This window comes from Amblyomma maculatum, chromosome 10 (assembly GCF_055883805.1).
Source record: "Amblyomma maculatum isolate TAMU_Amacu chromosome 10, ASM5588380v1, whole genome shotgun sequence".
Classification (NCBI taxonomy): Eukaryota; Metazoa; Arthropoda; class Arachnida; order Ixodida; family Ixodidae; genus Amblyomma; species Amblyomma maculatum.
Genome location: NC_139353.1, coordinates 54111502 through 54139257, shown reverse-complemented (window position 1 = coordinate 54139257; position 27756 = coordinate 54111502). Strand labels below are relative to the sequence as shown.

Below are 27756 nucleotides of genomic sequence, written 5' to 3'. Positions count from 1 at the left end.
ACAATGTCGATCACACTTGTCAAGAGCGCGCAAGCGAGGTCCTATGGAGTAAATAAAGCCAAATCCTAGCGAAAGTGTTTTGTTGGGAACGGTACAGTTGTATCTGTACTGTTTGCATGACTCTACGGCTGCATTGGAGTACAGATATTTATCACAGAGAAGAGAATTACGTTTTATATGTCACTTTATTTGAAACACATTGCGCTGCCCGAGCTCTCTACACAAGTGTGATCGACTCTGTACTGCATAAAAGCTATATAATAATTGGAGTCAATATATATATTCTGTGAGGAGGATGACAAAATGTGAGTGTGAAACATAACTGGCGGTTCCATAATTATTCATGACGAATGCTTTTTCTTGTGCTAGTGCTCATGATATAGCTGTCAACTGAACATTTTTTTCTCAGTACTTGCACTTTAACCAGTGCGGTAAGACTAATCAGTTTGAGAAATAATTTAGTCATTCGTTAGAACACTGATATATATGCTTCGAAAAGGTAATTTACTTGCACACAGGTCGTTCTTATTGTGTACTCATTAATAAACACTGAAATATCATAAGCGCTCCTCGCTAAAAAGTATATATCCGCTATTATCCGCTGGAAATATCCTTATTGCGCATTAATTATCATGTGTAAATTCTGCGTTACTGAAATCATTTTTTTTTTCATATACACTGTGTTAAAACACTTATTTATTGCACGTGCTTGACAATGAAAACAGAGCACTAAAACTGAAATAGAAAAAAACCATGAATATACACGTAATCAATTATGTCCGTAGGACTGCCTCCATTGCCGAAGTATTCTGGAGTGAAATTACGCTCTCCAGATATTTACACAGCAAAAACCACGTACAATCATTAGCAAGTATTTTATAGTACAAGGCCTCCAGATAAGTCTGCAAAATCAATATTGCAGCGAGAGCATAATCCACCAGCACTGGGCACTTGAAGCATACTTTAGCGCCAAGTTCAAACTCGATCGCAAATGTGCGTTACAGTGCAGTGGGACATATCAGGCTAACGTTCACTTATATTACTACAGAGGAAACCTCTTGATCATTTTTGGTCCACTCTGCAAGCTGTATTGAGTGGGGTAGTACATCGCTCGCTTGAAGCCTCAAAATTTCTCGTAATTAAAGCAACGTTACTTTGTTACCTTTTGCGTATAAAAAAAGGAGCACACCTTCACAGCACTTTAAAGTATGGGCGCGGTTTTTACAAAGCCATACTCATTCATACACTTCTCTGCCTACAGAATAAAAAGCATCTACAGGGCAATGTGTGCGTTTCTTCGTACATTTGAACCCACGGTGTCTCCCCAAGTCCAATCTATGAACCTGTTTCGCGCAATGCGTATACAGGCTCAAACGGAGAAGTTGATGCGCGCAATCAACCATCGCGCACAACCAGGAGTGGGCATTAGCATATAAGGGACGTGATTTATAAAAGCCCCTCACAACTCGCCTACTAAAACTGTGCGTTTCCGCAGCCGCGGCCGCGCGTGTGCTCGCGGTCAAGGAGGTTATAAAATTAAAACATCTTTGCGCGCGTTCGATTGTTGGTTCAACCTGCCAGTTAACTCCGCAACGCCGTCACAGCATCATCGCAAAACCAGCCCCCGCTTCCGCGTATTAGAGGCACGCTCTTTATTTATACTATACCCAAGATTCTAGAGCAATTTAGCATGCTGACAAACAAAGCCGTGCTCACAGAAACCTTGCAGCAAGAGGCTGCTTTCAGTTGTTTTGTTATGAAGTCAGATATCGATAGAGGCCACCATGTTTTGCCCCCGAAGAAAAGTGAACCAGTCTGACACCCTCGTCAGCTCAGCTCAAGACTCTGGTACGGAGTGAAAGCCGAATGAAGCTTAGCCGAGCATGTGTCTGACCGCTTCGGACTCTAAGAGCAGAGCAGTATACGGAAACAAGCTAGAAGTGCCTAGTTCAGAACTGTGACAGCACCGGTAGTCTCGGCCCGAGAAATTGTCTCTCTTTGCTCACTTGTTCCCGGGCTACGACGGAATAACCCGATCTTGAGTGTTGCGGCTATCCACCCTGCAGTATAGATGACACCCCATCCAACGACTATACTTCCACGATACGAACACATAACCAACATCATTGGTTCGGAAGAATGTTTCACACTGTTACCAGCTTCATTGCAGCCACGGCAGGATGTTAAAGAGAAGGAAGCACCCGCTGACCAACGCACCCGGGCTCGCAGCAGTTCCCTTCGAGTAATAACGGCCAGTCGGCTGGTCTCATTTCTATCAGTGTTCTTAAATGCAGTTCTTACTATGTGAGGAAGGTCTTTTCATTTTCTTTCATTTCTCATTGCACGGTATGGTCGGTACGGTTCCTTTCGCTCTGTAGCTTGCTGCGAGCAATGTTCAATATAGACTCCTTACTCTAGTTTATATCGAGGACAACCACGTGTTTTATAGACGGAGTGAAGGTCTAATATGTAGCATTCCCTCTCTCTGGAAAATACAATACCTGGGCAGTATAGATCTGCATCCAAAATTCGGCTCATTAAGTCATATGGCAGACAATGGCTTTTATGAATTTGTTATTTCAGTTCTTTGCAAAGAAAAATACTGCACAAAAGCATAATCTCCAAACACTAGGTGTATACTGAAATCATTCACACTGTTTTCGGTGTTTTTCACCGGTTGATCTGCTGCAACTTGTAAATGCTCATACTCGTACAGAAAATGTTCTCTTGGACGCCCTACTACACGAAACACAGTTCACGGCTAGAAGGGGGCTCTGCTCAGTCACATTGGTCACACTCTCTTGTCCTCTCCCGAACCATAGAGGGCGTCGATGTCACGCTGATAGAAGTTCTGCAACGGCTTCCTACGAAGCTTGAATGTTGGCGTGACTAGTCCGCTGTCTGGCATCCACTCATCGGCACACAGCTTCACCTTGTGCGGAACTTCGGTCTTTCGCAACTCGCTCGCTCGAGCATACGTCAAGATTCTATCTTCGGCCACCTTCGCTAAATCGGCGTCTGTGCACAATTCTTTGAGTGTGGCGGTCGACAGTTTCCTGCCGATATCGTCAGCGATTTTGAGAAGTTCCTCACGGTTCGGCACCACAAACGCCACGAGGTACGTATGCAACGAGCTGCCATAAACGAATAGGTTGTCCACGAGGGAACACGTCTTCAGCACCGCCTCGACACGCCCGAGCGAGACGTATTCGCCATGCTGCAGCTTGACGATGTCCTTCTTGCGGTCGATTACCTTGAGTCTGCCATCGGGGAACATCTCGCCAATGTCTCCTGTGTAGGCCCAGCGCAAGCCGCCTTCCTCACGAAATGTCTCTCGCGTCTGTTCCTCGTTGTTGAAATATCCCTGCGCCACACACGTTCCACCAACGAGAATTTCCCCGCGTGGGTTGGGCTTGTCCGACGTGCTGTAGTTGCCTTCTGGCCAGTCTACTAGCCGGATATAGCATCCGGGAAGAGGGGCTCCCACACGATCCTCGCTCACGTCTTCGCCGTCCATGAATGCTCCGGTTCCTGCTGTCTCAGTAAGTCCGTAGCCTTCGGTAACATAGCAGCAGAAACAGGCTCGCATAAATCGAAGAGTGTGTCTACAGAACGGAGCCGAGCCGCACGCAATGACATCCAACCTGCCACCGAGAAGAAGACGAGTTTTCTTGAAGACCAGCCGGTTCAGGACAGGGGTGTCGAATCCAAGGTCCAGCCAGAAGTTCTTGTATCGCACGGCGTAGTCGAAAAACGCTTTGAAGAAGGGCCCCGCAAAAGCAGCGGCATCGTAGATACCCTTTCGAAGGCGCTCTGCTACAAGTGGCACACAGGACATATACGTTGGCTGGACAAGAGTCACGTCACCTGGGCAGCCCCGGGCTAAGGCGGTAGCGTTGTCGGTGAGAGTCAGTGGAGACGAGTAACCTATTCGTGCGCCGACGCCGAAGAGGAATAGTTCAGTCATGAGTTCGAACATGTGCGCCAGAGGCAGGTAGCCGACGTGGGCGTCTTCGCAAGTCCACGTGTTGAAGCTCTTCGCCAGGGCGCCATAGCCGTTCATGGCCGATATGAAGTTCCTATGCGTTTGCACGACGCCCTTGGGTACTCCCAACGAGCCGCTGGTGTACATCACAATGGCAATGTCGTCCGCAGTTGGTGAACATTCCGAGGAAATCTGGTAACCTTCTGCGCGCTTTTCAAGGCTGGAGAACGGGATCACCTGCAGGCAAATGACATACACTTCGTTGTGAGGGGGGAAATGAGAGATTTTTAACGTGACTAAAACTTTCTTGCATATGCTGTTTCAGTTTACCCTAACATTCTGAAGGCCCAATACAGAAGAAATAAGCGTGTTTTCGTTTCTTAAAGTAGCTAGTTTAAACCGATGCGCATACACAGTAACGCCGGTTATGAAACATTCTTGGTCTTCACAAAACGTGTTTGTTTATAGAAGCGTAGGTGAAAAACCAGCAGCCAGCACAATGCTCGATCTTTAGTAGAAGAGGAGCAAGGTTCGTTTCAGTGGCAGTCTTGTAATTAGTGTGCCATCAAGGACAGACACTGATCGTGGCACACAATTACCTGTCATCATGCAGCGAAAAATAGCAGTGGGTAGATTAATCGGGAATAGAAGTCAGAAATTAGGTCTTTTGTTCGGTTTACTGCCATAGTACAGTTGCTATAGCGGCGTCTAGTACTGTCATTCCTGAGCACTTCCCTAAGCATACTTTGTAGTTAAACCTTTCTCCATAACACGAACAACCGCCCAGCTCCAATCTTGCCGTCAGTTATCTGAACAATGCTTATTGTGTGAGAAATGCAGCAAAGAACATCCAGCCATGTGCATAGCTAATGTAGATGCTCTACATACTTCTGAAGAAACCAAAGCCCTACATTACCAGCAGCCTGCATTTTCGGTAAATTTCTTCACAGCCACTCAAAGCTAACTTCATCTCCTATGCACGTCAGGCTCTACATACACAACGAGCAATTGTTATTGTTCCTGCAGCTCCATTGGTTAATAAACGGAACCTGGGGACCTTCAAGTGACGAGCATAACTCGCCTCCTTGGTCCGCTGAGCACGAGTTGGTGGATTGATTCCGGCAAAAGTAAAAAGAGCCATCACTGTTCCTTGAATTAAGCTTACATTGTCAAAACTAATCCTGAACTATCTACTTTTTAGCACAAGCTCCCGAGTTAATTTGACAGAGGATTATGCTCGGAGAGCCCCATAGCAGCGCCTCTCAATGATACATAACTTAGCAACGCAAAGACGCAATAAAAGCAGGGCCTTTACAACTACCTTGAGAGCATAATCACACTAAAAGATGCGGAGGGCATTTAAGACTATTTATGTGTTGTGAATGCAAAAGCAACGTTTTCTCATTGTGAATTTTCTTGCGATAAACTCCATTAAACATTGTTTCACATCTTCTCTTTTCGTTGAGTTCCGCTATGGAGGGCGACTTGCAACGACCACCATACCAAGCGGCGAGCAGCACCACGGAGAAAATAGTGACAGGGTTTGTGCTTCGACTGAAAGAAGAAGGCAATGGAGAACTAAGTTGGGAATGTTAACTCCGCTTTTAAGGGTATGAAATACACGATAGTGTTAATGGCTACCAGTTACTCCAGATCCTCATGCGCGTAAAGCACCCTGATACTAGCTAAACCACGTATATTTTGTTCTGTGCCTCTATTATCTCACGCATACACTAGCCAGCTTTAAGCTGTAGCACATTATGTGAAAGACCACCCAAAGTAGACATAAAGCCCCGCTTTAAAAAAGCCCTATGAGCGTACTTGCGAGGCCTACGGCTCGGGATCAGGGGTCCCATGGGTTTATTTTTATCTATCCCTCCCCTCTTGACAGTGCTTTTTGCAGTGTGGTGGGAGCACCTGTCACAACCAGTCAAAGGCATGCCCATGATTTTTCGCTCACAACAACGATGCCGGGTTTTATGAAGAACGCCATTGTGTCAAAATGCACAAGCCTGCCAACTAGCTCCGGCTGAGCCATCATCGCTGCCTGGTGCGGTAAGAGGTATATTTAAAGAGTGGACTGAAAAAGGAGACGAGCGTCACAGCAGTCGTCAGCTGCTACCGAAGCAGCGGCAAGTGCGACAGCGGCTTGCATAACAAATATGCCAGCAGCAAAAATCCTCCGCCGCAATCGGCAAAGCCCGCGTCGGTCACCAGCCCCAGCCTTCATGAGCAACCGCCTCCACACCAGTGGCACCTGGCGACAACGCGCCCTTATCTATCACTCCGTGTTTTGGCGCCAACTGCTACAACCCCTTTACAATATCCTGCTTCCTTTTTCCATCATTTAATGTGGTGTGATGTGCATATGACGCGCACTAAAACTTGACTGCTTTGGTACCATGGGTTGTATACTAAGTATCCTCGTCAAAGCCTTCTCAATGTCATTTCATCCCGTGGGCCTTTTAACTCGAACATTTCGAACTGAAGGTCCTAACCCTAAAGATCTTCAACTTGGGGTATTTCGCCTGAACAATTCAGCCTAACGCCTCCATCGGTCCTCACGGTCTTCGAGTTAGAGTCCTTTACTTCTAAAGACCTGTACTTAAAACCCATTACTTTTAAGGCTTTTATACTGTCATCAGCATTAGCAGTATTAATCATTATTTTACAACGCCTCTCATCATTCCAGCAATGCTCATTATCATCCCCTAATATTAAAGATTACCCATCGACTACCTATGGAATAATGGTGACATCACAGAGTTGCTCGACGATGCAGCGTTTTGTAACTGATCAGCCATATAATGCTTTCACATTACAATGCATAGTTAAGCCTTCGCAAACTCTCAATATATCCATCCTTACCGAATCATCAATTCCTGTTCAATGTACTCACCTCCAGGCCTTGAGCCGATGCCATTGGTAGCTTCGAGTTGGAACTCTCCATGTACACAACGTGCGTCAACGTCGGCATCTTGTCCACGAAACTCAGGAGCCTGAGGAGAAGGTCTGCCGAGGTTACCAGATGAGTCACCTGCGTATCGTTGACGGCGCTAACTACGCCTTCGTCGCTCAGTGTGGCATAGAGCGTCACCAGCGGTATGTTTGCTCGGAAGCAGGCTTGCGCCGTCACCATCCACTCGGCTCTCGTCTCGGCGAAGATGCCCAAGCGCTTCCGGGGTCTCGCGCCTATGGCCAGCAGCCCACGAGCAGTAACCTCGATCCTGTGGTCCACCTCTTCATACGTTATCCACTCGTAGTCACCCAGGACGAGCTTCTTGAAAATCTTGCCGTTTGGCTGCTTCTCTTCGCTGCACCCCAGCAAGGGTCTTGTTCCCAGGGCGAGACGTTTCGAGTGCAGGCGAATCGCGGCGCGGGCCACGTCATTCAGTGTTTGACAGTCCTTAAACTTTTCGAATGTGGGGACCCTCAACTTGCGGTACGCGGAAGATGGGTCGCCTTCGACAATAGGCTTCGCAACGCAAGCGTACTTCCGTTTCCAGTAGACCCAGGGCTTCTGGAAGACGGCATAGATTGGTAGTGTGACGATATCGTAGATGGCAGTCAGGACTTTAATCAGAGAAAGGGTGATTTGAATCGCCAATGGATACATGGTTTTGACCTTGAGAGGCAACGTCGTAGTCTTACGGCTAGAAAAAACCGAATATGCGAAGGAAGAGAGCAGCGGTATTTTTTGCAGGGCAGAGCCTTCAAACTTTTAGTGGCGAAGTCTTCACAACGAAGAACCTTCGTTTATTGCGCTTGGAACCACCAGCTTGTTTCTTTTCAGGAAGCCGCCGTCTCAAGTAAGCAGGATCGTCATGGCCTGTAAATAAAAAAGTGACGAGTACATGATCACACGTCACAAAACTTCCAAATCTTAGCTACATTTTGTATTAAAGAACACATAATCCATTCTCACCTTTCGCACATGTTTGAACGTCTACAAGTTGATATTTTTTATTGAATGTTTTTTTTTTTTGCCATCTCATTCGTTTGAATTGCTACGAGTCCACAGCTGAGTGTGATGTAACTGAAAAGTGTGCCAAACGTTGATGGCATCTAAGTATATAATTTTTCAGCCATATGACCACTGTAAAGGGTAATGATAAGCTGAGAGCATATTAGGCATTAGCCCTACGAAATATATCTACCTAAAAGTTACTGCGAAAAATTTTGTGTACTCCTTTAGCTTCCCTTGTGACTCTTCTGAGTCGAAAGACTTCATGGACGCGGAAATGAGGTCGCATACACGCCTGCAGGCGAATGTCCGCAGAAATGCTATGCAAATGAAAGTAGTGAAGTTAGCACATTCCCACTCTGACTTTCCTCTGCCATGCTGAATGGCGAAATACAAACCACTTTATAATAAAAAAAGTGCAGCGTGAGCTCCGTGTCTTGCGCTTTAACGGGTTCTCCTGCGGAAGCCAGTGAGACACAGAGGTAATGAAGCTCCCATAGCATTCGCCGGTGCACGATCTTCCTCTGCGCATGCCCGACGGTATAGTCCTCCAGACTTCTCGTCTGCAACTGTGGCTAGAAACTATCCCTGAATTAAACCTAAAACGTAACAATGGACACGGCGGATTTTATTCTGCTCCTTATCCGTACACACAAATATTCTTACGCATATTTTCACGCATGCGCAGAACTAAAGATTTCCAACCGGCGACTGTCTGGTGTGAACTCCCGAGACCCGTAATTCACTCTTCGTCATCACTGTGTGACGTCACGCATCACGTGATGAGCGCTTATAGTGACATACCGATCCCACCGGCCGATCTGCGCATGCGCTGATTTTTTCCGAAGTTGTCCTGCCGTCATGCTTATTGTAGTCGACTGGTCAACCGATGCACGAGTGTAATATCCTCTCGCTGAGTGCACACCAACTTTTGTTGCATCTCACAGCACCCTAAGACATGAATTCGTAGTGCGAATACTTCACCAAACTACACTGGCTGTTTCATGCAAGGCGTACGTTTAAAAATGCCAGCTGCGCTTTTATCTCCATTGCTGGCCGCTAAACACGAGTTGAGTATCGTATTAGTTTGAGCTATACATGTATGGATCATTGATAAATGTGATTAGTTTGCGAGGTTGATTTTACACACGTGCGTTTCGAAGTGTGTATACGGTATGTTGGCTTAGTGGTGGACGCCATAGGATTACGGTTGACAGCAGTTTTTAAATGCAGCGGAGCGTTTCGTACCCTAAAGACACTAAACTGGATTTCGCACGGAAACAAATTTTAATGGCGTACTGTCACAAGCTGCCTCACATATAGAGTGGATGTTACGGGACCTCCCCTCTCCTCCGAACATGCTTCGACATGACTCTCCGGGGCAGAGACCGGTCAGCGCGCGTCCTTGACGATGGGCCGTAGGCAACCAGCCGAGGGGATAAAAAGGCAGACCGCAGCACGCCCGCGGCAGTGCGCTCTGGGGAGATGTCAGCCCACTCTCGCGGCCGCTCGCTCTGGGAAGGTGTTATTTTTTTCCACTGAGCGCGCGATCAACTCATCGTTTCTTCCTCATGTTGTACAGCCGCCGCTAGCGATCAACTCTGCAACTACGACGCCTCATCGAACAAGAAAGCCGTGATAATTCCTTTTGGCCAGAGACTGTCGGTTAATTGAATATTGTTTTCGCCTTTGTTTAAACCTTGATCTGGTTTAGTATTTTACGCTGTGTAATCTATGTAACTCTTGCCTCTACGTACTATATCTGGATATTTGCTTCATCTTTATAGTCGTCTTTTATCACAGTGTTCATCGTCGGCTTTCTATCTTGTTATTTATCGAGCAGTGTTTTATCGCTACCGCGTCGTGGCGTTTTTGCGTACGCGCGTGTGTGTTGTGTGTAAAGGGGATCCTGCGCCTCTATTGACCGTAAAGGCTGGGGTTTGTGACGCATACCTTGGTAAATTTGACCTCACAGTTTCTTAAATATGAAGATATACGTGACATTTTGTTTTTATCTTTGTTTGCGGAACATCGTGAAAATAGCGAGGTTCCGTAGATGCAACTAGCACCGAAGGTGACTGGGGAAGGTTCACCTGATATTAGGCTAGCGAGCTAAAAAAAAAAAAGTGCCCCATGAGGCAGGTTACGTCATCACAAAAGTAACGCCTTGATGCAACATCGCGATTAAAATTGCAAAAAGTGCGGCTTCTACGCGCTCCACCGTTAGCATTGATTTCAAACGCATCTGGTAACAAAAACGCGTTAGAGTCCTTCACGATAGGATCATGGATGGATCTAGGCTCTTTTTCTTGCCATTCGGATACAAGCACAATGAAAAGAAATACGAACCATGGAGCGCGCAGATGCCACGCTCTTCGCAATCCTTATCACCCCTTATCATATGGTACTACAGAAGCCATATGATTGAGCTGACCATCACCTTAACCATACATGGTTGCTACCTGCGTTGCAAGTGAAGCAACATAGACCCGTTACGTGATGCGTTTCTGACACAGCGTTCACTCCTAAAAGACCTACACTTTCTAATAGACCCCGCCGGGGTGGTGCAGTGGTAAGACGCCCGACTACTGTGCCGGAGTACCCGGGTTCGAACCCGACCTCGGTGGCTGCGTTTCGATGGAGGCGAAACGGAGTGGCATCCGTGTGCTGTGCGATGTCACTGCACGTTAAAGAACCCCAGGTGGTCGAAATTTCCGGAGTCCTCCACTACGGCGTCTCTCATAGCCTTAGTCGCTTTGGGACGTTAAACCCCACCAACCAACCAACCAACCAACCAACTTTCTAATAGCGCACGGCGACAGAAGGAGAGACGTAGTAGCCAAAGAGTTCCGCAAGTACTTCCGCGAACGAGAGGTGGGTGATCTATTCCAGAAGGAGTATACAACAGCAAAGGGGCGAAAAATTAATATTCTTCGGCATTTTCATCTACCTGTCTTAAATTCCCATGCGAGCTAGAAGCCACAGCAAGACACCTATTTAGTTTGGAAAAGACGGCATGAATTTAAAACGCTGCCTAACCTGCCGTTCTGTCCGGCCCTATTGGTCCATTTATCCCACATTTATCGTAGCTTTTTATCTTTAGAAAAAAAAAAGCATAAACCCCGGGGCCTTTCTCTCGTGTTCTTGTAATAGCATCCAGGAACTTAGTAGGTGGATCCTCCCACTGCACGATGGCTCAACAATAAACTAAAAATCTTCCAGAGACGCGGCGCACAGGGACTTCGAATGGCTGGAGATGCCGGATTGCTACGTATACCAGCATGCACCGCGGAAACGGTGGCGTCGTGAAACCGGTGGCGTCGGTAAGATCTATCAATTAAACACATAACCGAAAAAAAGCAAATTGCCATCGACATGATTCGAACTCATGGAAGAAGAAGCGCTCAGGCCAGCTTCCCATAGCCGCTGAATTGGGAAACTAAGCCGTCAATGCAGCCTAAAATCGGACGTGTCAAACGACCACTTTCTCGCTTGGTGCGTCGCCCTCTTCATCAGCTTCCATTCGTGCGCAGGTCAGTCACAAAACAAGGCACTTGCATTAGGTCGTAAAAGTTTGAACTCATGTTGTTGTTGTTGTTATTGTGGCTGTAGGAAAAAAGAAAAGAAATTGCACGGGCCTGCTACTGGCTCTGTAGCTGAGCCACCTCCGCTGCCTCGTGCGGACAGAAGAGAAAATTGAGAAGAAAATAAAAAAGATTGAGAGAAAGAAACGCGCCGCAACAACAGCCGTCGTCCACCACCAAAACGGTGGCGAGTGCAATGACGGCCTACAACAGATAAAAATTCTGTGGCAGGCTAGCCCCCGCCGCAAGCGGCGGTGACCTACCGTCCCAGCCCCGTAGGGCCAGGAACTGCCACCCTTGGCCGCACCCGCTCGGTTAGCCTTACCGCGCCGCAAGCGCCAATAACTTTTCAAACTGCTGTACATCGGTGTCGGAAATAGTAGTGATAGCATGCTCGCGATCTAGTGGTCCGGAGCCTTGTACCACTAAACACATTTCGACGGCAATTGCCAATCACCCCGCAGACTGATGCCTTAAGCTACTTTTTTACGTGAAGCTGGTCTGGCCGAAAAGCTGTCGCCGTCGCTTAGACCAAATTGAGGAAAACAGCGTCGGAATATGGACACTGGAAACTCGGTGCGCCGTGACCAAGGATGCTTGACGCCGTTCTCGCCGACGCAAGCAGAACGGCGCTGCTGTCCCTTTCATATCCTGCTGCCTGAGATCAAAATGAGAAAAAGGCGGAAAGTGCCTGGTCTTGTCGACTGGCTCCAACTAGGCCACTATCACTGCTATACTTAAATACAGAAGAAAATTATTACATGTCAGGGAGACGATTTGTGAAATAGATGAAAATTTTCCTGTGGGCTATGCGATGTTAATCATCCTGGGACATTAGGTAGCGCGAAAAAACAAGTGGATGCGAGAGTGAAGAAACATACGCGGCTAAGTTCTGCACACATCCTGCCTTGCATGCTGCTTTTTTATCGTCGACATTTTTTTTTCCGCGCTGCTTCATATTCTACGACTACCAGAACAGGCGCAGCAATCATGTGCGGCGAAGCGATGATATCGCGTGCTCTGGAAGCGTATATCACTAACACCCAGTCCTTTCACGAAACATACAAATCGTAAAAGCTTACCTTTATTCAGTCATTTTTTCAATAAACATCATTAGGAGTTAATTGCGAGATTTGATTTGGAGATTAATTTCCCTAAGGTAGGCACGAAGCTACGCTCTTACTTCTTTGCTTAGCCAAGAAAACAAGCTTCTTTGCGGAATCACTCACTCGGCACTCCTGAAGGGTAGCACGACTCCGGTTGCTGCATCGACACTGGGTTCAAAATTGCAGCTTCGTCCACTCCATGCGGTGAATTCGCATATAGCTACGAGTGCACTTCAACAAGTGCTTCAGTAGCACGGTCTCGTCTGAGTGATACTGCATCCGTTCATATTTCTTTTCTTTTTTCGCAGATAAGCTCGTTTGCAAGGCTCTTCACTTTCTTTTTATACCACGACGCTCCCGAAACGGCTTTCCGAAAGTGCTTGCTACTCAGGCCCAGCTGCACGTGGCGCGAATCTTTCGAGCAAGTTCATCGACTGGATAGCAGCGCCGCCACGGTGTGGCTTTGATAATGTGAAAATCGCCAATATTTTCATAAAAAAAATGGGGGATCAATGTGTTTGCGAGATTGAGATTGTTGCCAGCTACTGCTAGGGTTAGCCTAGTGGAGCGGATTTTGGCGGCAATTTTCCCGCCGTAGCAAAGCTTAAATGTTAAATAACGTCGACAAATCAGACACATATACCCGATACCTGGCTGACCTACATTGCTATACACACAGTTATCCGTAATAGCTAATAGTCAATCAACTCATACTGCCACCATATGGAGTCCAGATCCGAGTTGTGTGTGACTCTGGACCTTTTTAGTTCCTTGGTTACGAGTGTCAGGTTGGGGAAACATCAACAATATCCCGAAGAAGCACGAGCAAGGGAGCACACAAACAATTCCGCGACCTACCTATTCATCTTATACTAAATCTCAGCATCGTCATAAGTAAATAGTGACGCATGTTGTTTCGTAGTCGCTAGTTTGGTGTTCGTGGCTTTTCTTCCAAGTCGTAAGGTATTGTCCTTCGTGCAACACGAGGTCCGATGTGGTAAGATCTGGGTTATGCTTGCCTGTATGATTGGCTACCGCCGGATTGTTGACCATTGTACAATGCAATTTGTTTACTCTCCCTTCCGAAAACCTACCTGTATTATTGCTGGCCTTCTACCCTGTGCTGTGTTCAGAGCACTAAAGTCTCCATGCAACAGAGTAAATTTCATGAGTCGCCTTACTATTTACAACGTGAAGATTTTGCTAAGGTTACACTTGGATTTTAGTGGACTGTGCACGTGGCATAGCTTTACACGTTGTGAATTGTCTTGGGGTACTGTAGTTACTAAGGCATACTCTTCTTAACCATGCTCTGCTGTTTCGGTCTACTGCTTAATGTTACGTTTCAAGTTACCTGAAGTCACTGGCTGCAAAGTGATGTTCTTTGTGCTCCGAGTGGGCAGCTTTGTATTCCGATAAGTTCTCCTCTTTCTGCTCTTGAAGAAATAGCACGTGCAGAGGATTCTTCGATTTTGTAAGGTATTGCTTCATTGTTGCTTCATTTGTTACCTACACCACGGCAGTAGCGCTGGAAAACGCAGAAGTTTCCGCCACTTAATTCTGCCATTGGCTAAGTATACCTCTGTGGTTACAATGTGTGCCTGGAGTATCGTTTTGGTCATAGGAAAACTGTCTACTTCGTGACTGAGTTATGTATTTTTCACCTTCGAGGTTATATTCTTCATCAGAGACAAGGCGCTCGAGCATGCGGCCTACTCGTTCCAGCATGGCGAGGAATGTATCATGGCGTTTGCAGACAGAGGACACTTTTTAGACGTATAGATGAGACGTTGAGTTTGTGTTCCGAAAGCGCTCAAGCGGGGTCTTATTAATTCAGGTGGAGCTCTATCTTTAATGGAATCAAGAGAGAGGGAGCCTGTCGGATGTGCCTCTGATACTGAAGTGCTGAATAAGTGGGAGTAGTAAAAAGTGCTCGTGATGTCGGAGATTTTGAGCATGCGGGTTTTGTGACGGATGTAGGAGTGCTTGGTTTACCAGTAGGGACCCTGACAGTAGCATTGGGTTACTTTATTTTCCAGATTCCATGCTACGTGCAGGGCTCTTGCTCGGGATTGGTCGCTGTGTGCTGTCCACGGCATTTGCGAACGCCTTTGCGGGCTCCGTCGCCTCTGAGCTGCGGTACGTAATGATACGTGTCTTTCCGCTTATTCAAGGCTGCTGCGTCTACTCTGTTTTCAGTAGCTGTCTGTGTGGCGATAACGCGGGGTACTCGCGAATGTAGTCGGACGACGTTGCGTTTTCGGGTGTGCTGCCTTCAGATGTTGAATGCTGTTGGTTGCAAAGTTTGATTCTTAGTAGGTAGGCTCGCTCTGTCTGCTCACGGTATATTTGTCTCTTTATCTGGCAGTTGGGGTCGTTGGTCCTCTAATCTCCACCGCATTGCAGTCAGAGGAAAAAGCATTGGCATTCTTCGCCTAGATCTATTTAACTGTTCCGTGCAGTCAGGGCGTCCGGTAGCTGTTGACCCGATGCGGCAGGTGTCGGTAAACTGGTCGAATATTCATCCTATGGAACATAAGTGCGTTCCGGTATGGGGAGACAATCATAGGTACATGACAAAAGAGACTGGGTGAACAGCCAAACAATGACCGCTTCCCTTTTTTTTCCTCTCTCTCTCTCTCTTTTTTTGCACCAGAGGAGAGTGCCGTTTAGCAAGAATCCGAATTTCGGTGAGAATGAGCAATATTGAGACACGAGAGTCTTACCGGCAATGTTTCGAAAGGGCTGTACTTCTTTAGGTTCAATTTGTACTGGCGTGTTTATATCAGTGACATCAGACAAATGCGTAGATTGTTGTTGACTCGAGGATACGAATGTGAGTTATCTGCTCAAAGTTATCTTCGTGCGTTATGTCGACTTCTTCCTAAGACTTAAAGCGAGACTAGTGGAGCTGCAGCCAGCCCAGCGGAAGTATGTCATATTGAAGCAAATAGGAAGCCTCAAAATTTTCAAACTAAAAGTAACTAGTACTTATGCAAAGCTTCATAGTTACGGTTGTGGTTAGGCAGTTAGTTTATAATGCTTTGAAGAAACAGCTGAGAAAACATGGCTTACAAAAGCAATTAGACGACAAGAAAGATCAGCTGAACATGACGCTTTTGTTTTTTAACAAGACGAACACTTCTGTATTGTTGTTCTGTTTTATTTACAAGGGCACGCGAGTAGAACAACGAGGAGAGAGGAGAGGAGGGGGGGGGGGGGGGGTGAAGAGGAGGGCTGTTTGTTTGGCACGAAATCATTCTTTTAAACAACGGCACAGAAACTAAAAGGCTTCTGCGGCAAATATACCAGACAGGCTGTCACTCAGTATGTGGCGTAAATTTCCTGCTCTGTCGGACAAACATATTAGGCTCGGGAAACCCCGTTTTAGCCAAAATGTTTGTAGAAATTCTTCATTTACTCAAGAAGAAGCTTCGAAAACCGGTCATGGGTTTTTCAGTCAATGCAAAGCAATTATTTTACTACTCAAGATTTATTAACACACATAAACTTACGGAGCATTATGGCCTATGGCCCAAGTGCTCTTCATAACGTGTACCCCCAATTCGACACTCTTAAAGATTTTGTAGGGCTTTTGTAGTCAAGCAATCTATTGTTTGTTCTAAACAATGGTATTTGCATCCAAACTTGCATAGCTTTGTATACCTAACTAACCTATATTTAGCTCCGTTGGACAAAGCAGTTACCCGTCATTGTGACGAGACGAAGTACAATTTTTCTTCTATAATTTCTGGTTTGTTTTGGATTGGCAGGAAACAAATTTTTTTGTTTAATCATGAAATCCTTCGCTATTTCTGAGCCTGAGATAGGCCGAAAATTGTTTTCTGAGGATACTGAAACCGCAACTGTTACTAACGTCGTCTGATTTACTGGTCCTTTGAGCAAGAGCCAATAAGCCGATTGTCTCGTTTTGTTCCTGCATTCGAGGCTAGTAAGACGAAACACTGTTGAGGCCATTTGAGAAAGAAGTAAGTTTTCGTAGCCAGGCATTTATAATAAAGAAAACGGACTACCCTTCCGAGCTTTTTTTGCTTAGTCACGGAAGTGAGGCTGAAAAACATCAGAACAATAACTTTTTACGAAACCTATATTAGGAAAAAGGCGCCGAAAAAGGATGGCACTTGTGTCGCGGACTCATTCCCCTGCCGGAGTTGAGGTTACTCAACTATTTTAGTACCATGTGGAGTGTGCCCCACAAGCCATGTGTGACCAAGGGACTGAGCAGACATCAGACCACTCTACTACATCGAAGTCGCACGGGATTTGCTCGTACTCCTGCTTGGATGCATAAGTCGGGCCTGGCGTCGTCCCCGCTATGTTCTATATGTGGTTTGTGTGGGGATATAGAACATTATATTATGTACTGTCCAAAGTACAACACGGGAAGTTGTGTGATGCTCGCTTCATTCAAGAAGATAGGAGCTCTTCATAGTGCACTTCAGGACATTGCCCACCCGAGTGGAAACCAGACATGCAGAAGGGAGGCTTCACGCTTTCTTTTACAATTTCTGCGGGACACTGCTCTCGACTCTAGATGGTGACAGCTGGAATGGATTATGTTCTACTGTGACTGAATGTATGTATAGATGGTGGCAGCTGGAATAGACTGTGTTTTACTGTGAGTGAATGTGTGCATAGATGGTGACTTCTGGAGTGGACTATGTTATACTGAGAGTGAATATGTGCATAGATGGTGACTGCTGGAGTGGAATATGTACTGTTATAAGAGACTGCGTATAGTGAAGCAGATTTCACAGATATTAGGATATCTTTAACGCGTAAGTGACGCTACGGTGGAGCAGTTGCCGGCAGAATAAGCAAGGTTAATCCCACCTGTAGCATACAACCCAACTCAGGCCGTGGGCGTGCATACGTCGGATTTCGCTTGATGTAACATAATTTTGCAAATAATAATAATAATAATAAGAGAGGAAATAGTTTGTAGTGGCATATAGCGTTTGTCTCTGACTTGCGAATAAGTTAACGAACCTGCGTAGGACACCGGTAGTAACATGCGCTGCCACCCCCCCTCACCTCTCCCCCTCGCCCCTCCCCCCACACACAGTCAGCGATATTATTTTATTCGAGAGCTTCTCAGCTATTTACCTTGATCAGTGTTCTAGTCATAGTCATAGATCATTATTCGGAAGTATTTAAGCCTTTCTCAAACGGCACGATGCATATCGGTCATGCGGCCTGATGTCTAAGAGCACGACTGCAAAACACGAGATAGCCCGAAATCACGCCAGTGTTCGCCCGACTTCGAAAGCGCTGAGATAATAGAAAAAAGAAACAGGCGACTGACACGCGATATTTTAGAAGCCGCCAAGATAGCTGGGATGAAAGTTCAGCGAAAAGCGGCCCTTACCTTTCCTCCCTTAAGTTTCCTCGTAAAAATGCTTCCTTCTTTCTAACCTTAGTAACTTTTTTTTTTTTTTTTACTCCTTGTTTCTAGGCTTTTAGGCGTGTTTCTTGTTTGCCTTAACGCCAGTTCCTGCTACATCTTATTATTTTCTTTAATGGTTTGTGTTATTGCAAGGTGCGAAAGTTACTGGGATCGAGACCAAGCTCCTCCACCAAGTGTAAGGAGTTTGTTCAAACTTCAGTACGGTAGCAGATGACTGATAACTCGTCGCTCAGACCAGCTATCAAGTGTCAACCAGGCTTCCGGCCCCACTTCGTCGACTTCTTCAATGTTTAACGTTGGCTGCTGTCGGTCAGATTTATTACAGGTTAAATTATTCAGCGTTCTGGAGTTAAATCGTCCGCTTACTCCGGTTTCCTTGACTTTATAAATTAAACAGTGCATACCTCGCCTGTACTCCACTCTTAGTTTAGTTCCGGTTATACTTTCAATTTCGTTATCAATCCGTACAGCGATTTCGCAACAAAAATCGTCCCTGTTTTCTCGGCTCTTTACCTTGGCTGCGTGCCCGCAGTCAAAACTGAATACAATGGTTACAGTCTTCATTCGAATTTGTTGTAAGTTCCAAATCCTGTGCATTTTTCCTTGTCGTGGTATTGTATTTACTCGCAGTTTTTCCTGTGCAACTTTTCCATGGGTTCGAAATTTCCGTGCCTGTAGTTTCCGTGCGGACGGAAATTGTTGCATGCCACCTGAAATTATGCCCTTTTCTTCTCAACATATTAAATGAGGTAAAAGTATTTGTGCAGGAATTCATTAACTGACAACATTTTCTTTGGCTACAATGGAGTTTATAAGTTGGGAGGGACTAGAGCATATATTCATGTGACGTTAGTTCACGCGATTCCGAGTACTGCCGGTACTACATTAAATAACAAAATAGCACTGTTCACATGTTTCGCAATGTTAAGGTAGTTTCCCTTCGCCTATACCAACGTTTACCAGTAGACAGGATGTTGATGTTACGTGTGGCATGACAAGCGATGGAACACGGCGATAAAACAGAAGCAGAACGACATGATGACATGACGGTAAAATATGCTTTAATGACCAGCGGGCCTGGCGCGAGCGCTCCGCCCCGCGCCACTGCCCGCTTCATCTTCGTAGCACTACCAGGGGCCACCGAGTGATCGTCCCGATCTATTGCTAGAAATCTATTGCATGAAGTGACGATGAACACAGAGACAGGATTAGGACATGAAACGCTGAAGACCACAATGAATGCAAAGATGGGATGAATGGTTGCCCAGGAGTATCAGGTCCAATCGTCACCGTTTGCCGAAGGCCAAGGCTCATGGACACGTCGAACGGCTTGGGCGGGGGTGCTGTCTTCGCTCTAGTGGTCGTGAGATCGCTTCGTCGTGAGGTCGGCCGGGTCGGCTTTGGGCTCTTCCTGGTCGTCGTGTGTTGTGGTCAGGGCTGGGGACGGGGCTGGTGAGAGCGGCTGGTCGGGTCTGAACACAAAGGGCTGAGGCAAAGCTGGGCGGCGATCTCCACGGGCTCTCGGCCGATGGACCCGGCGTACGGTTGGCTTCGATGGTGCAAGGCGAGGATTGGGATGAACCGCACCTCCAACCAAATGTTACATGGTGGCATGACAAGCGATGAAACACGGCGACAAAACAGAAGCAGAACGACATGATGACATGACGATGAAATATGCTTTAAATGGCCAGCGGGCCTGGCGCGAGCGCTCCGCCCCGCGCCCCTGCCCGCTTCGTCATCTTCGTAGCAATATTAACAAAACCTTCGTCTCCCCTATACACTCTGAAGGGCTAGTTGGTTCATACTAATTGAACGAGTAAAACTGCGCGAAAAAGACAGGACACAAGAAATACACAGGCACAGTGTGCCCTGTCTGCGCCTTGTTTGTGCCTGTGTGTTTCTTACGTCCCGTCTTTTTCGCGCAGTTTTACTCGTTCAATTAGTCTCCCCTATTATTGCCTGCTCATAGAGTAAAACAGTGAAATATGAGAATAATGGTGGTGGCGTCGAAAGATGGGCGAGTTTAGACTCATATCGAACATGACGGCAGTTGCTCCTCCGGTGAAACACAGTCTAAGCAATATATAGATCTTACCATTGCCCCAGAGAGAAGCGTCCTCTAAGAATTCGACACAGTGTCGCCTTGCTGACGCCTGTCTCTTCATTCAGAAAATAACTTTAGCCCCAATGTCCCACTGGCGCATCCGATCTCCAAGACCCGACGCAGATTCACCATGCTATTTTTAGGAACTGCTGGGGAGAAAATAGGAGCACAGCAATACAGCCAAGCCCCGCCGGGGTGGCGCAGTGGTTACAGTACTCGACTGCTGTTGCGAAGAAGGCGATAGTGTACCGGCCGCGGTGGCCGCTTTTCGACGGAGGCGAAAACCAAGGCGTCCGTGTGCTATGCGATGTCAGTGCACGTTAAAGAACCACAGGTGGTCAAAATTTCTGGAGTCCTCCACTACAGCGTCTCTCATAGCCTGTCACTCTAGCACGTCAAACCCCATAAACCAAAACAGACCAAAATTTGAGACAGCCACGTGAGTGTCCAGGAATGCTCAGAAGGGAGACGAGGCAAAAGCGTGGCCTGTTCTCGTCATAAGACATGCCAAAAATTAATGTTATGGTAATGCATTAGCAGAACAAGCATAACGTTGTGAAAAATGGTGTGCCATCGGGTATGATTTCAATTTGCTTTTGTTTTGTTTAGAGTGTTTTTATTCCTAAGCATTTCTGCCAGCTTCACTACGTACAGTTCCATAGAGAAAATGAGGGCCGTAGTACTCACTAGAGTTGAGTGTCCCGCCGTTCAAGACGAAGCTCTTCTCAGGTTGTTGAGAAAAATCTTTCTCGTCGTGGAAGGACCCAGCCAGCAGCCTAAGCTCATGTGCTTTGAACGTTTGCAGTCTCCTAACACGAGCTTGCACCACAGAGCCACTTCACGCAATCTCGGTGTGTGCCTTGGGGGAGGGGTCCCGTCTACGCCCACGATGGATGCTCGAAATCCGCCGGCATCGTCAAAAACAGCAGCTATATCTGCTGCCCGCACTCAGACTTGCAAAACGGCCAGAGCCTTATCTTTCAACGCGTTTGTCTCGCTAGCCCAGTTGAAATGCATGGGCGTAATCCGACCGCGTCCTTGCCGCGTGGCGTATCTGCAACATCGCGATGGATTTCGGCCGCCAGTACATGTTATCGCGCCCTTTCTACATTTATATTGAACTTGGTTCCGGTTCGCGTTTTCTTTTTTGTTAAATCCTCCGCAGCTTCTCTAATACAAAACAAAATGAAATAATTAAGTTACTACAGTCTACGCCTGGGCTAAATAATGAATTCTCTCGAGCTGTGGTGCAATAGCACAAAAATCCTATACATGCTATAACCCTCAAATAGCTACCATGCACGTACATCTTATATTCAGTTCCCAACCATGCACATGCTCTGCACATCTGCGTGGACCACATTACATCCAACTCTCCAATCCTCACGTTCTCATAGAAAGTATGTCCATATACTCTTCTCACTGCACTTTTGAGTCGCAGGCGAGCTCCGTAATGTTTTGCTCACTTATACCAGTAGAACACTGTCTTTGGTAAGAGGCAAGCATGAATATTCCCAGATACAAAACCCTGTACTAATACCTCCGGGAACGGGTTTTATAAGAAGTGTGCCCTGTCTCAGAAGGACCAACCAGATGGCATGAGAGTGGAAGTGCCCTACGTCATGCAGCACCACAACTATAAGAACAGCGCCGCTCACCACATGTACAGTGCCGAGCAGTAAGAGGTGCAACACTTAGGTCGCACTCAGTCAACCCATAGTTTTACGATGGGCAAAAGCTCTCTTCTAGCATAATGATCGGATTCTCTGTTGCAAATCTGCGGCAAAATGGGGTTTTCACTCCAACTTGCTTGTAACACTGTATCCGTACATCTTCATCTTTAGTCAAAGCTGCCCCTTGGTCGACGACAAACTTGACTAGGCGTTTTGGTGCATGACATTTAATGCACATTGACATTTTGATACAAGCGCAGTGAAAAATACAGAAAGCAGATTACCAGCTGTGCAGAAGTGCGTGATCCTATTATAGAGAGGTTCAGTCAAGTGAGCAGAAAAAACACAACCGCACGCGGGGCGTTTAGCCGTCACTGCTTTTCCTGTGAAGCTGTTTACGGCCCGTTTTCTGGGTTAAGTGGCGACCGTTGTTGAAGCCTTAAAGAGGATGAGGAGAAAAGAGGATACCATACGAGGTGCGATATGGAATGGCCCAAAAAGACGGCGTCCTGCAAGTGTCGTTCTCGTGTGCTGCCTTGAGCCATGTTTTCCTCTGTGCATCGTGCTTGGTTTCGGTGACCGTATCCAAAATACCGCATGTAGTAGGCGCGCAGTATCCCCGCTATGCTTCACTGCCCATTCACGCCGTCGAGAATAGTTATCGTCAAATATATTTCCTTCATTAAGAGATAGGAAGCGTGCAGAGTGGGTCAGAGAAATAACTCAAGTTACCGACATTCTAGTGGAAATTAAGAAGAAGGAATGGGCATGGGCAGGACATGTAGTGCGAAGAGAGGATAACCGATGGTCGCTTAGGGTAACAAACTGGATTCCAAGGGAAGGAAAGCGTAGCAGTGGGCGGCAGAAAGTTAGGTGGGCGGATGAGATTAAGAAGTTCGCAGGGGTCAAGTGGATGCAGCTAGCACAGAACGGGGTTAATTGGAGAAATATGGGAGAGGCCTTCGCCCTGCAGTGGGTATAGTCAGGATGATGATGATGATGATGATGATGATGATGATGATGATGATGATGATGATGATGATGATGATGATGATGATGATGATATTTCCTTCCATCTATGCATCTATACATGTTCTTTCTTCCCATCGATCCTTTACTCGGCTCTGTAAACTTTGAGTCTGCGCGATTGCAGCAATCTTGGCAAGGAATAGCTGGTGTCGATTCGGTCATAGCGACAGTCTTGCAGCTACCGGCCATGCGATTTTAGCATTTTTCATAGGTACAGTTGCCTCTCTGTGTTTTAAGATATATATAGTGTCAGCTTCCTACTGCCAGTGCGTCTGCCAAACAGGGAGTCAGTACAAGTAAATGTGCTAGTTAGTATTACTTCTTATGTTTTTACCTAGATATTTTGTTATAAATCTTACATGTCCTATAATTTTTACCTCCACAAATCTACTTCAGGACCCCTTCCAATAGAAGGAAACTTAAAAAAGCGAAGTGCTATTTCCAGAGCTTCCACCAATAGCCCCTGATGGGGCTGCAGTATATGTGTAAATAAATAACGAGTTAAAACGACAAATAATAATAAGTTGAAGAAAAGAACCCTTTTCTCTGCTGATATCTGGGCATGTTTGTAGGAGTCAGTTCAGTTCAGTCGTTCAGTCGTGTCCGACTCTTCGTGACCCTATGGACCATGTCACGCCACGCTTTCCGGTCTTTATCTTCCTAACATCACATAACTTCATCTGCAGTGCCTCGAGGATGCCATCTAACCATCGCGTTCGCTGCCTACCCCTTCTCCGGCGACCCTCAACCTTTCCCAACATCAAATCTTTCTCCAGCGACTCCTCTCTTCTCATCAGATAACCAAAGTAGTTGAGCTTGAACTTTAGAATTTGACCCTCCAATGAGCAGTCAGGGTTTATGGTCGACAATATCGACTGATTTGATCTTCTGGCAGTCCAAGGAACTCTCAAGAGTCTTCGCCAGCACCACAATTCAAACGCGTCAATTCTTCGGCGGTCAGCCTTTTTCACAGTCCAACTCTCGCATCCATACATCACAACTGGAAAGACCATAGCACGAGTTATACGGATCTTGGTTGGCAGACTAATATCTCTGCTCTTTACAGGCGGTCAAGGCTAACCATTGCTCTCTTTCCCAGAAGCAGGCGTCTCCTAATTTCATGGCTGCAGTCTCCTTCCGAGGTAATCTTAGAGCCCAAGAAGAGAAAATCTGTCACAGCTTCCACCTCTTGTCCCTTGATGCTCCAGAACTTGATAGGGCAAGACGCCATGATCTTTGTCTTTTTAATGTTCAGTTTAAGCCCAAACTTCTCACTCTCTTCTTGTACGCGCATCAGAAGTCTCTTGAGTTCCACTTCACTTTCTGCCATTAAAGTGGTATCATCCGCATATCTAAGGTTGTTGATACGTTTTCCAGCAATCTTCACTCCAGCTGAAGACTCGTCCAGACCGGCCTTCCTCATGATGCACTCTGCATATAGGTTAAATAGGCAGAGCGACAGTATGCAGCCTTGCCTCACTCCTTTCTCAATCGGAAACAAATCAGTAAGACCATGCCCAGTTCTGACGGTGGCCTCTTGCCCTTCATACAGGTTCCTGAGACAGATGAGGTGAATTGGAACTCCCATCTCTTGGAGAGCTTGCCACAGTCTGCTGTGATATACGCAGTCAAACGCTTTCGCATAATCAATAAAGCAGAAGTAGATGGGTTTCTGGAACTCTCTTGCTTTTTCCACGATACATAGCTAATAAGAGCGCGTAAGCACGCCAACAAAGAGAAGGCGCCTATCGTGTACCTATTCTCTCTCTTGTCCGTGTTTATGCACCGTTGTTACCTATACGTAAGCCTTTTCTGTATTAACAGTTCGCAGGTTGAGCAAACGTTTCGACAAGTCCACTTGTCGAAACGTTGACTCGACCTGCGAACTGAGGCTTCTCCCCCTCCACCCTTATTCAGTGCTCTTCCATACCGGGAAGCCTCTTCTTCCTCTCGTCTTACATAGTACGGAATTAGCGATTCCAAAAATACCTGATAAGAAATAGCTGCAGCAGAATACTAGAGGAAAGCGCTGGGGATGTGGTACAGCATCAACATGGACTTGCTAAGAATGTAAATGCGGAAAAAAGAGATGAGCACGGATTAAAACAGAAGTGGATGTGTGAACTTCAAAGAAATAGACCTGAAGTGAATTTATAGTTTGCGAAAACAAAAAAGAAACAATCAGAAGAGGGGACAGGACTGCTCGAGCGCGAACTTAAAACTGAGGTTTATTCAAATAACAGCCAGGTTTGCATAGTATTGCCAGCACAGGCTCAGAATGGAATCAAAAGCAAATGAAAAAAAAAAGCAGTTGGGGCTCAAATCACGGCAGCGTGCTTTCGAGGAAATGCATTTCACAGTCATTATGTTAGATCGACGTGTCACTGCCACAGCTTGAAGCTATTTTGTGTATGAAATACGCTTGGAGAAGGGCTCCAGCTCCCTGTATTTGCAATGAATATAGTTTTAATTTAGTACAAGCTGGCGTGTATGCGCCAGCAATGTTTCGGTAAGTGGCGTTGCGCCTGATCTCGGAGTGACCTCTCTTGCTTACCAACACGGACATATATCCAACTTGCCACATATCAGAGGAATCTAATCTAAAAAAAAATGCCCACATGGTAGCCCACGTAGCGATTCTTGTGATTTACGCCATAATCACTTTAACTCTTTTTGACTGAATTTCGGTCAATTCGTGATCCTAGGCAGCTAACCTTACAGCTAACCATCACCGTACTAACCCCATCCTTCGATGTAGTTCATCCTTGGCTTTTAATATAGAGAGGACGGGTTTAGACTAAGGAGGTTTAAGGTATAACTCTCCCCCACGCTCTCACATTGTAGGGCGCCGATAATTTCCGCCCAACGTTTATGAACAAGGCAATTGCGGCCACTTAACATTTTACAGTGCTAGCAGTGTACGTGAGCCTTTTAGACACATGCTTTGCAGCGGATCTCGGTGTTATTCGCTTCTAAGAATAAACAAAATACAAATAAATCCATCAGTTGCTTGTCGTTCATTGACGAAAATAGGCAAGTGCCTAAACGCGACTGCAGGCCTTTGTTTCTCTACAGATGCGTTCAACGGCATCGCCCTTAAAACGATGCATTATAATTCGCGACACACGACGCACCATTTTATTCGAAAAATATTAACATCACGAAGCTAGTTGAATCATTACTGCTCCTCAAATGGGCAGCAGGTAAGTACTGCACGCGTTCAATGCTCTTAACGCGCGCAGTATTGCCAAATAATACTGAATGTTAATATAGCAGTGAGGTGGTTTCTTTTGCTCTGATATATTTACCCTCCACTAGCGATGCTTCATCACAGGAGAATCTTATTTGCTAGAAAGTGGGCCTATAACTCATCGTGCAGAGACGCTGTACTTTGCAAGCACCCCATAGCAAGAAAAAAAAGAAAGACTGAACTCACAACCGTTTCAAACCTAAGCGTAGCGACTTTATAGCTTCCATGATGCAGCAGCGGCGCCGTTCGTAGCCAAGTTTGCATGGAGCTGAGGAGGTGAGGTTGCGCCTTCAAGTAATTAAAAAGGAAACTCCAATGCGATAAAAGCATTAAGCACGAAATAGAAAGCTCCAAATTCGCCGATGGGCGCAGCCACGGTACGACGAGTGGCGTGCTCAGTCCTACTATACGCTTGCTCATTTTGAAACCAGGCGGCGCTGGGTGTCTGATTTTAAGCGCGCCCCCTGGGCAGCGCTAGTTAACCTCCCTGCCTTTCCTCCTCATTTTCCTCCTCCTTGTCAAAAAAGGAGGCGACGCATCTGGAGCATAAGCATGCATCACAAGTGTGATTAGGATCCTGGGCATACTCACGAACACAGTGTATACAAGTAGGAGTGATGTGTCGTTTAGTTTGTACGAATGGGCGGAATACCACCTGATATATGCGTCTAACCACCTTTATTCCAGACTTCCAAGGCCTCATTCGTTGTTTTGATGAATTACAGCAGATGAGGAGACAAGTAGAAGGGAAGCATTGTCATAGGAAAAAGCTTGGATTTGCAACGCTAGCTAATTGCGCTCTGGACATTGGGACAACCTTATCAATTAATGTCGCCCGTGAGGTAAGGTGATGTGAGGATAGGGGAGACCTTAGACATAGGTAATTAACCGCTACGATATGTACGCTAGAGCGAAGAGCAGGATGTATCTGTCGAGCAGTAACGATACCGAGGGGGCGGAAAGAAGAGGCAATAGTTGACCGATTGTGAGTGGGCTGACCATAAAGGTCGCGTCCATTAACAATGAGGTTGCGTGACTCCTTGATCCAATTTGACCGATACGTTCACAAAGAATATTCCATTGAACGTGCTCGTAAGACAGCAAAGATAAGTTATGACGCGTAGCTATTTATATATGGTTATAATTGACGTCCAATGTCCGTGGGTAAGATGATAGAATTGCGGATGTAAAAATGCCCAGATTTTAATTGCATAATTACGCCAACTGGAAACATCTAAATTAAAATGGGGTAGTGCACCATACCACTACTCACTCAGTCTAAGACAGCACGGGCTATTTTGTTTGCTACACCCCGCCATGGTAGCGCAAAGGTTATGGCACTCGACTGCCGTGCCCAAGGATGCCGGAGCGAATCCAGGCAGCAGCGCACGCTTTTCGTTGGAGGTGAACGGCAAGGTGCCCGTGTGCTGTGCGATGTCAGTACACGTGAAAGAACCCCAGGTGGTAGAAAATTCAGGAGCCCTCCACTACGGTGCCTCTCATTGTCTGATTAGCTTTGGAACGTAGTTAAACCCCGCAAACCAAACAAGCTTTTCTGCTGCATTTTCGTTTTGTTTTCTAAAATCCTCATCGTAACATTTTCGAAGCTTACTCGCATTCATACTGAGAT

At 46.3% G+C, this 27756-nt stretch overlaps 1 protein-coding gene across 1 annotated transcript; it reads right to left on the bottom strand.

Annotated features, from left to right (window-relative positions):
• Nucleotides 1-223: 223 nt before the first annotated feature.
• Nucleotides 224-21213, bottom strand: LOC146176482 (fatty acid CoA ligase Acsl3-like). Its single transcript, XM_084582807.1, has 3 exons — nucleotides 20862-21213; nucleotides 6885-7814; nucleotides 224-4222 (listed from the first exon to the last, which is right to left on the bottom strand). The coding sequence occupies exons 2-3, from the start codon at nucleotides 7599-7601 to the stop codon at nucleotides 2792-2794; spliced, it is 2148 nt and encodes a 715-aa protein (XP_084438933.1). The 5' UTR covers nucleotides 7602-7814; nucleotides 20862-21213; the 3' UTR covers nucleotides 224-2791.
• Nucleotides 21214-27756: the final 6543 nt, after the last annotated feature.

Bases quoted from the DNA above. Each gene is read 5' to 3' on its own strand.
- LOC146176482 (XM_084582807.1), bottom strand. From the start codon at position 7,601: ATGTATCCATTGGCGATTCAAATCACCCTTTCTCTGATTAAAGTCCTG. The intron at 4,223-6,884 runs GTGAGTACATTG...ATTTGCCTGCAG, and splicing joins CATCGGCTCAAGGCCTGGAG to GTGATCCCGTTCTCCAGCCT.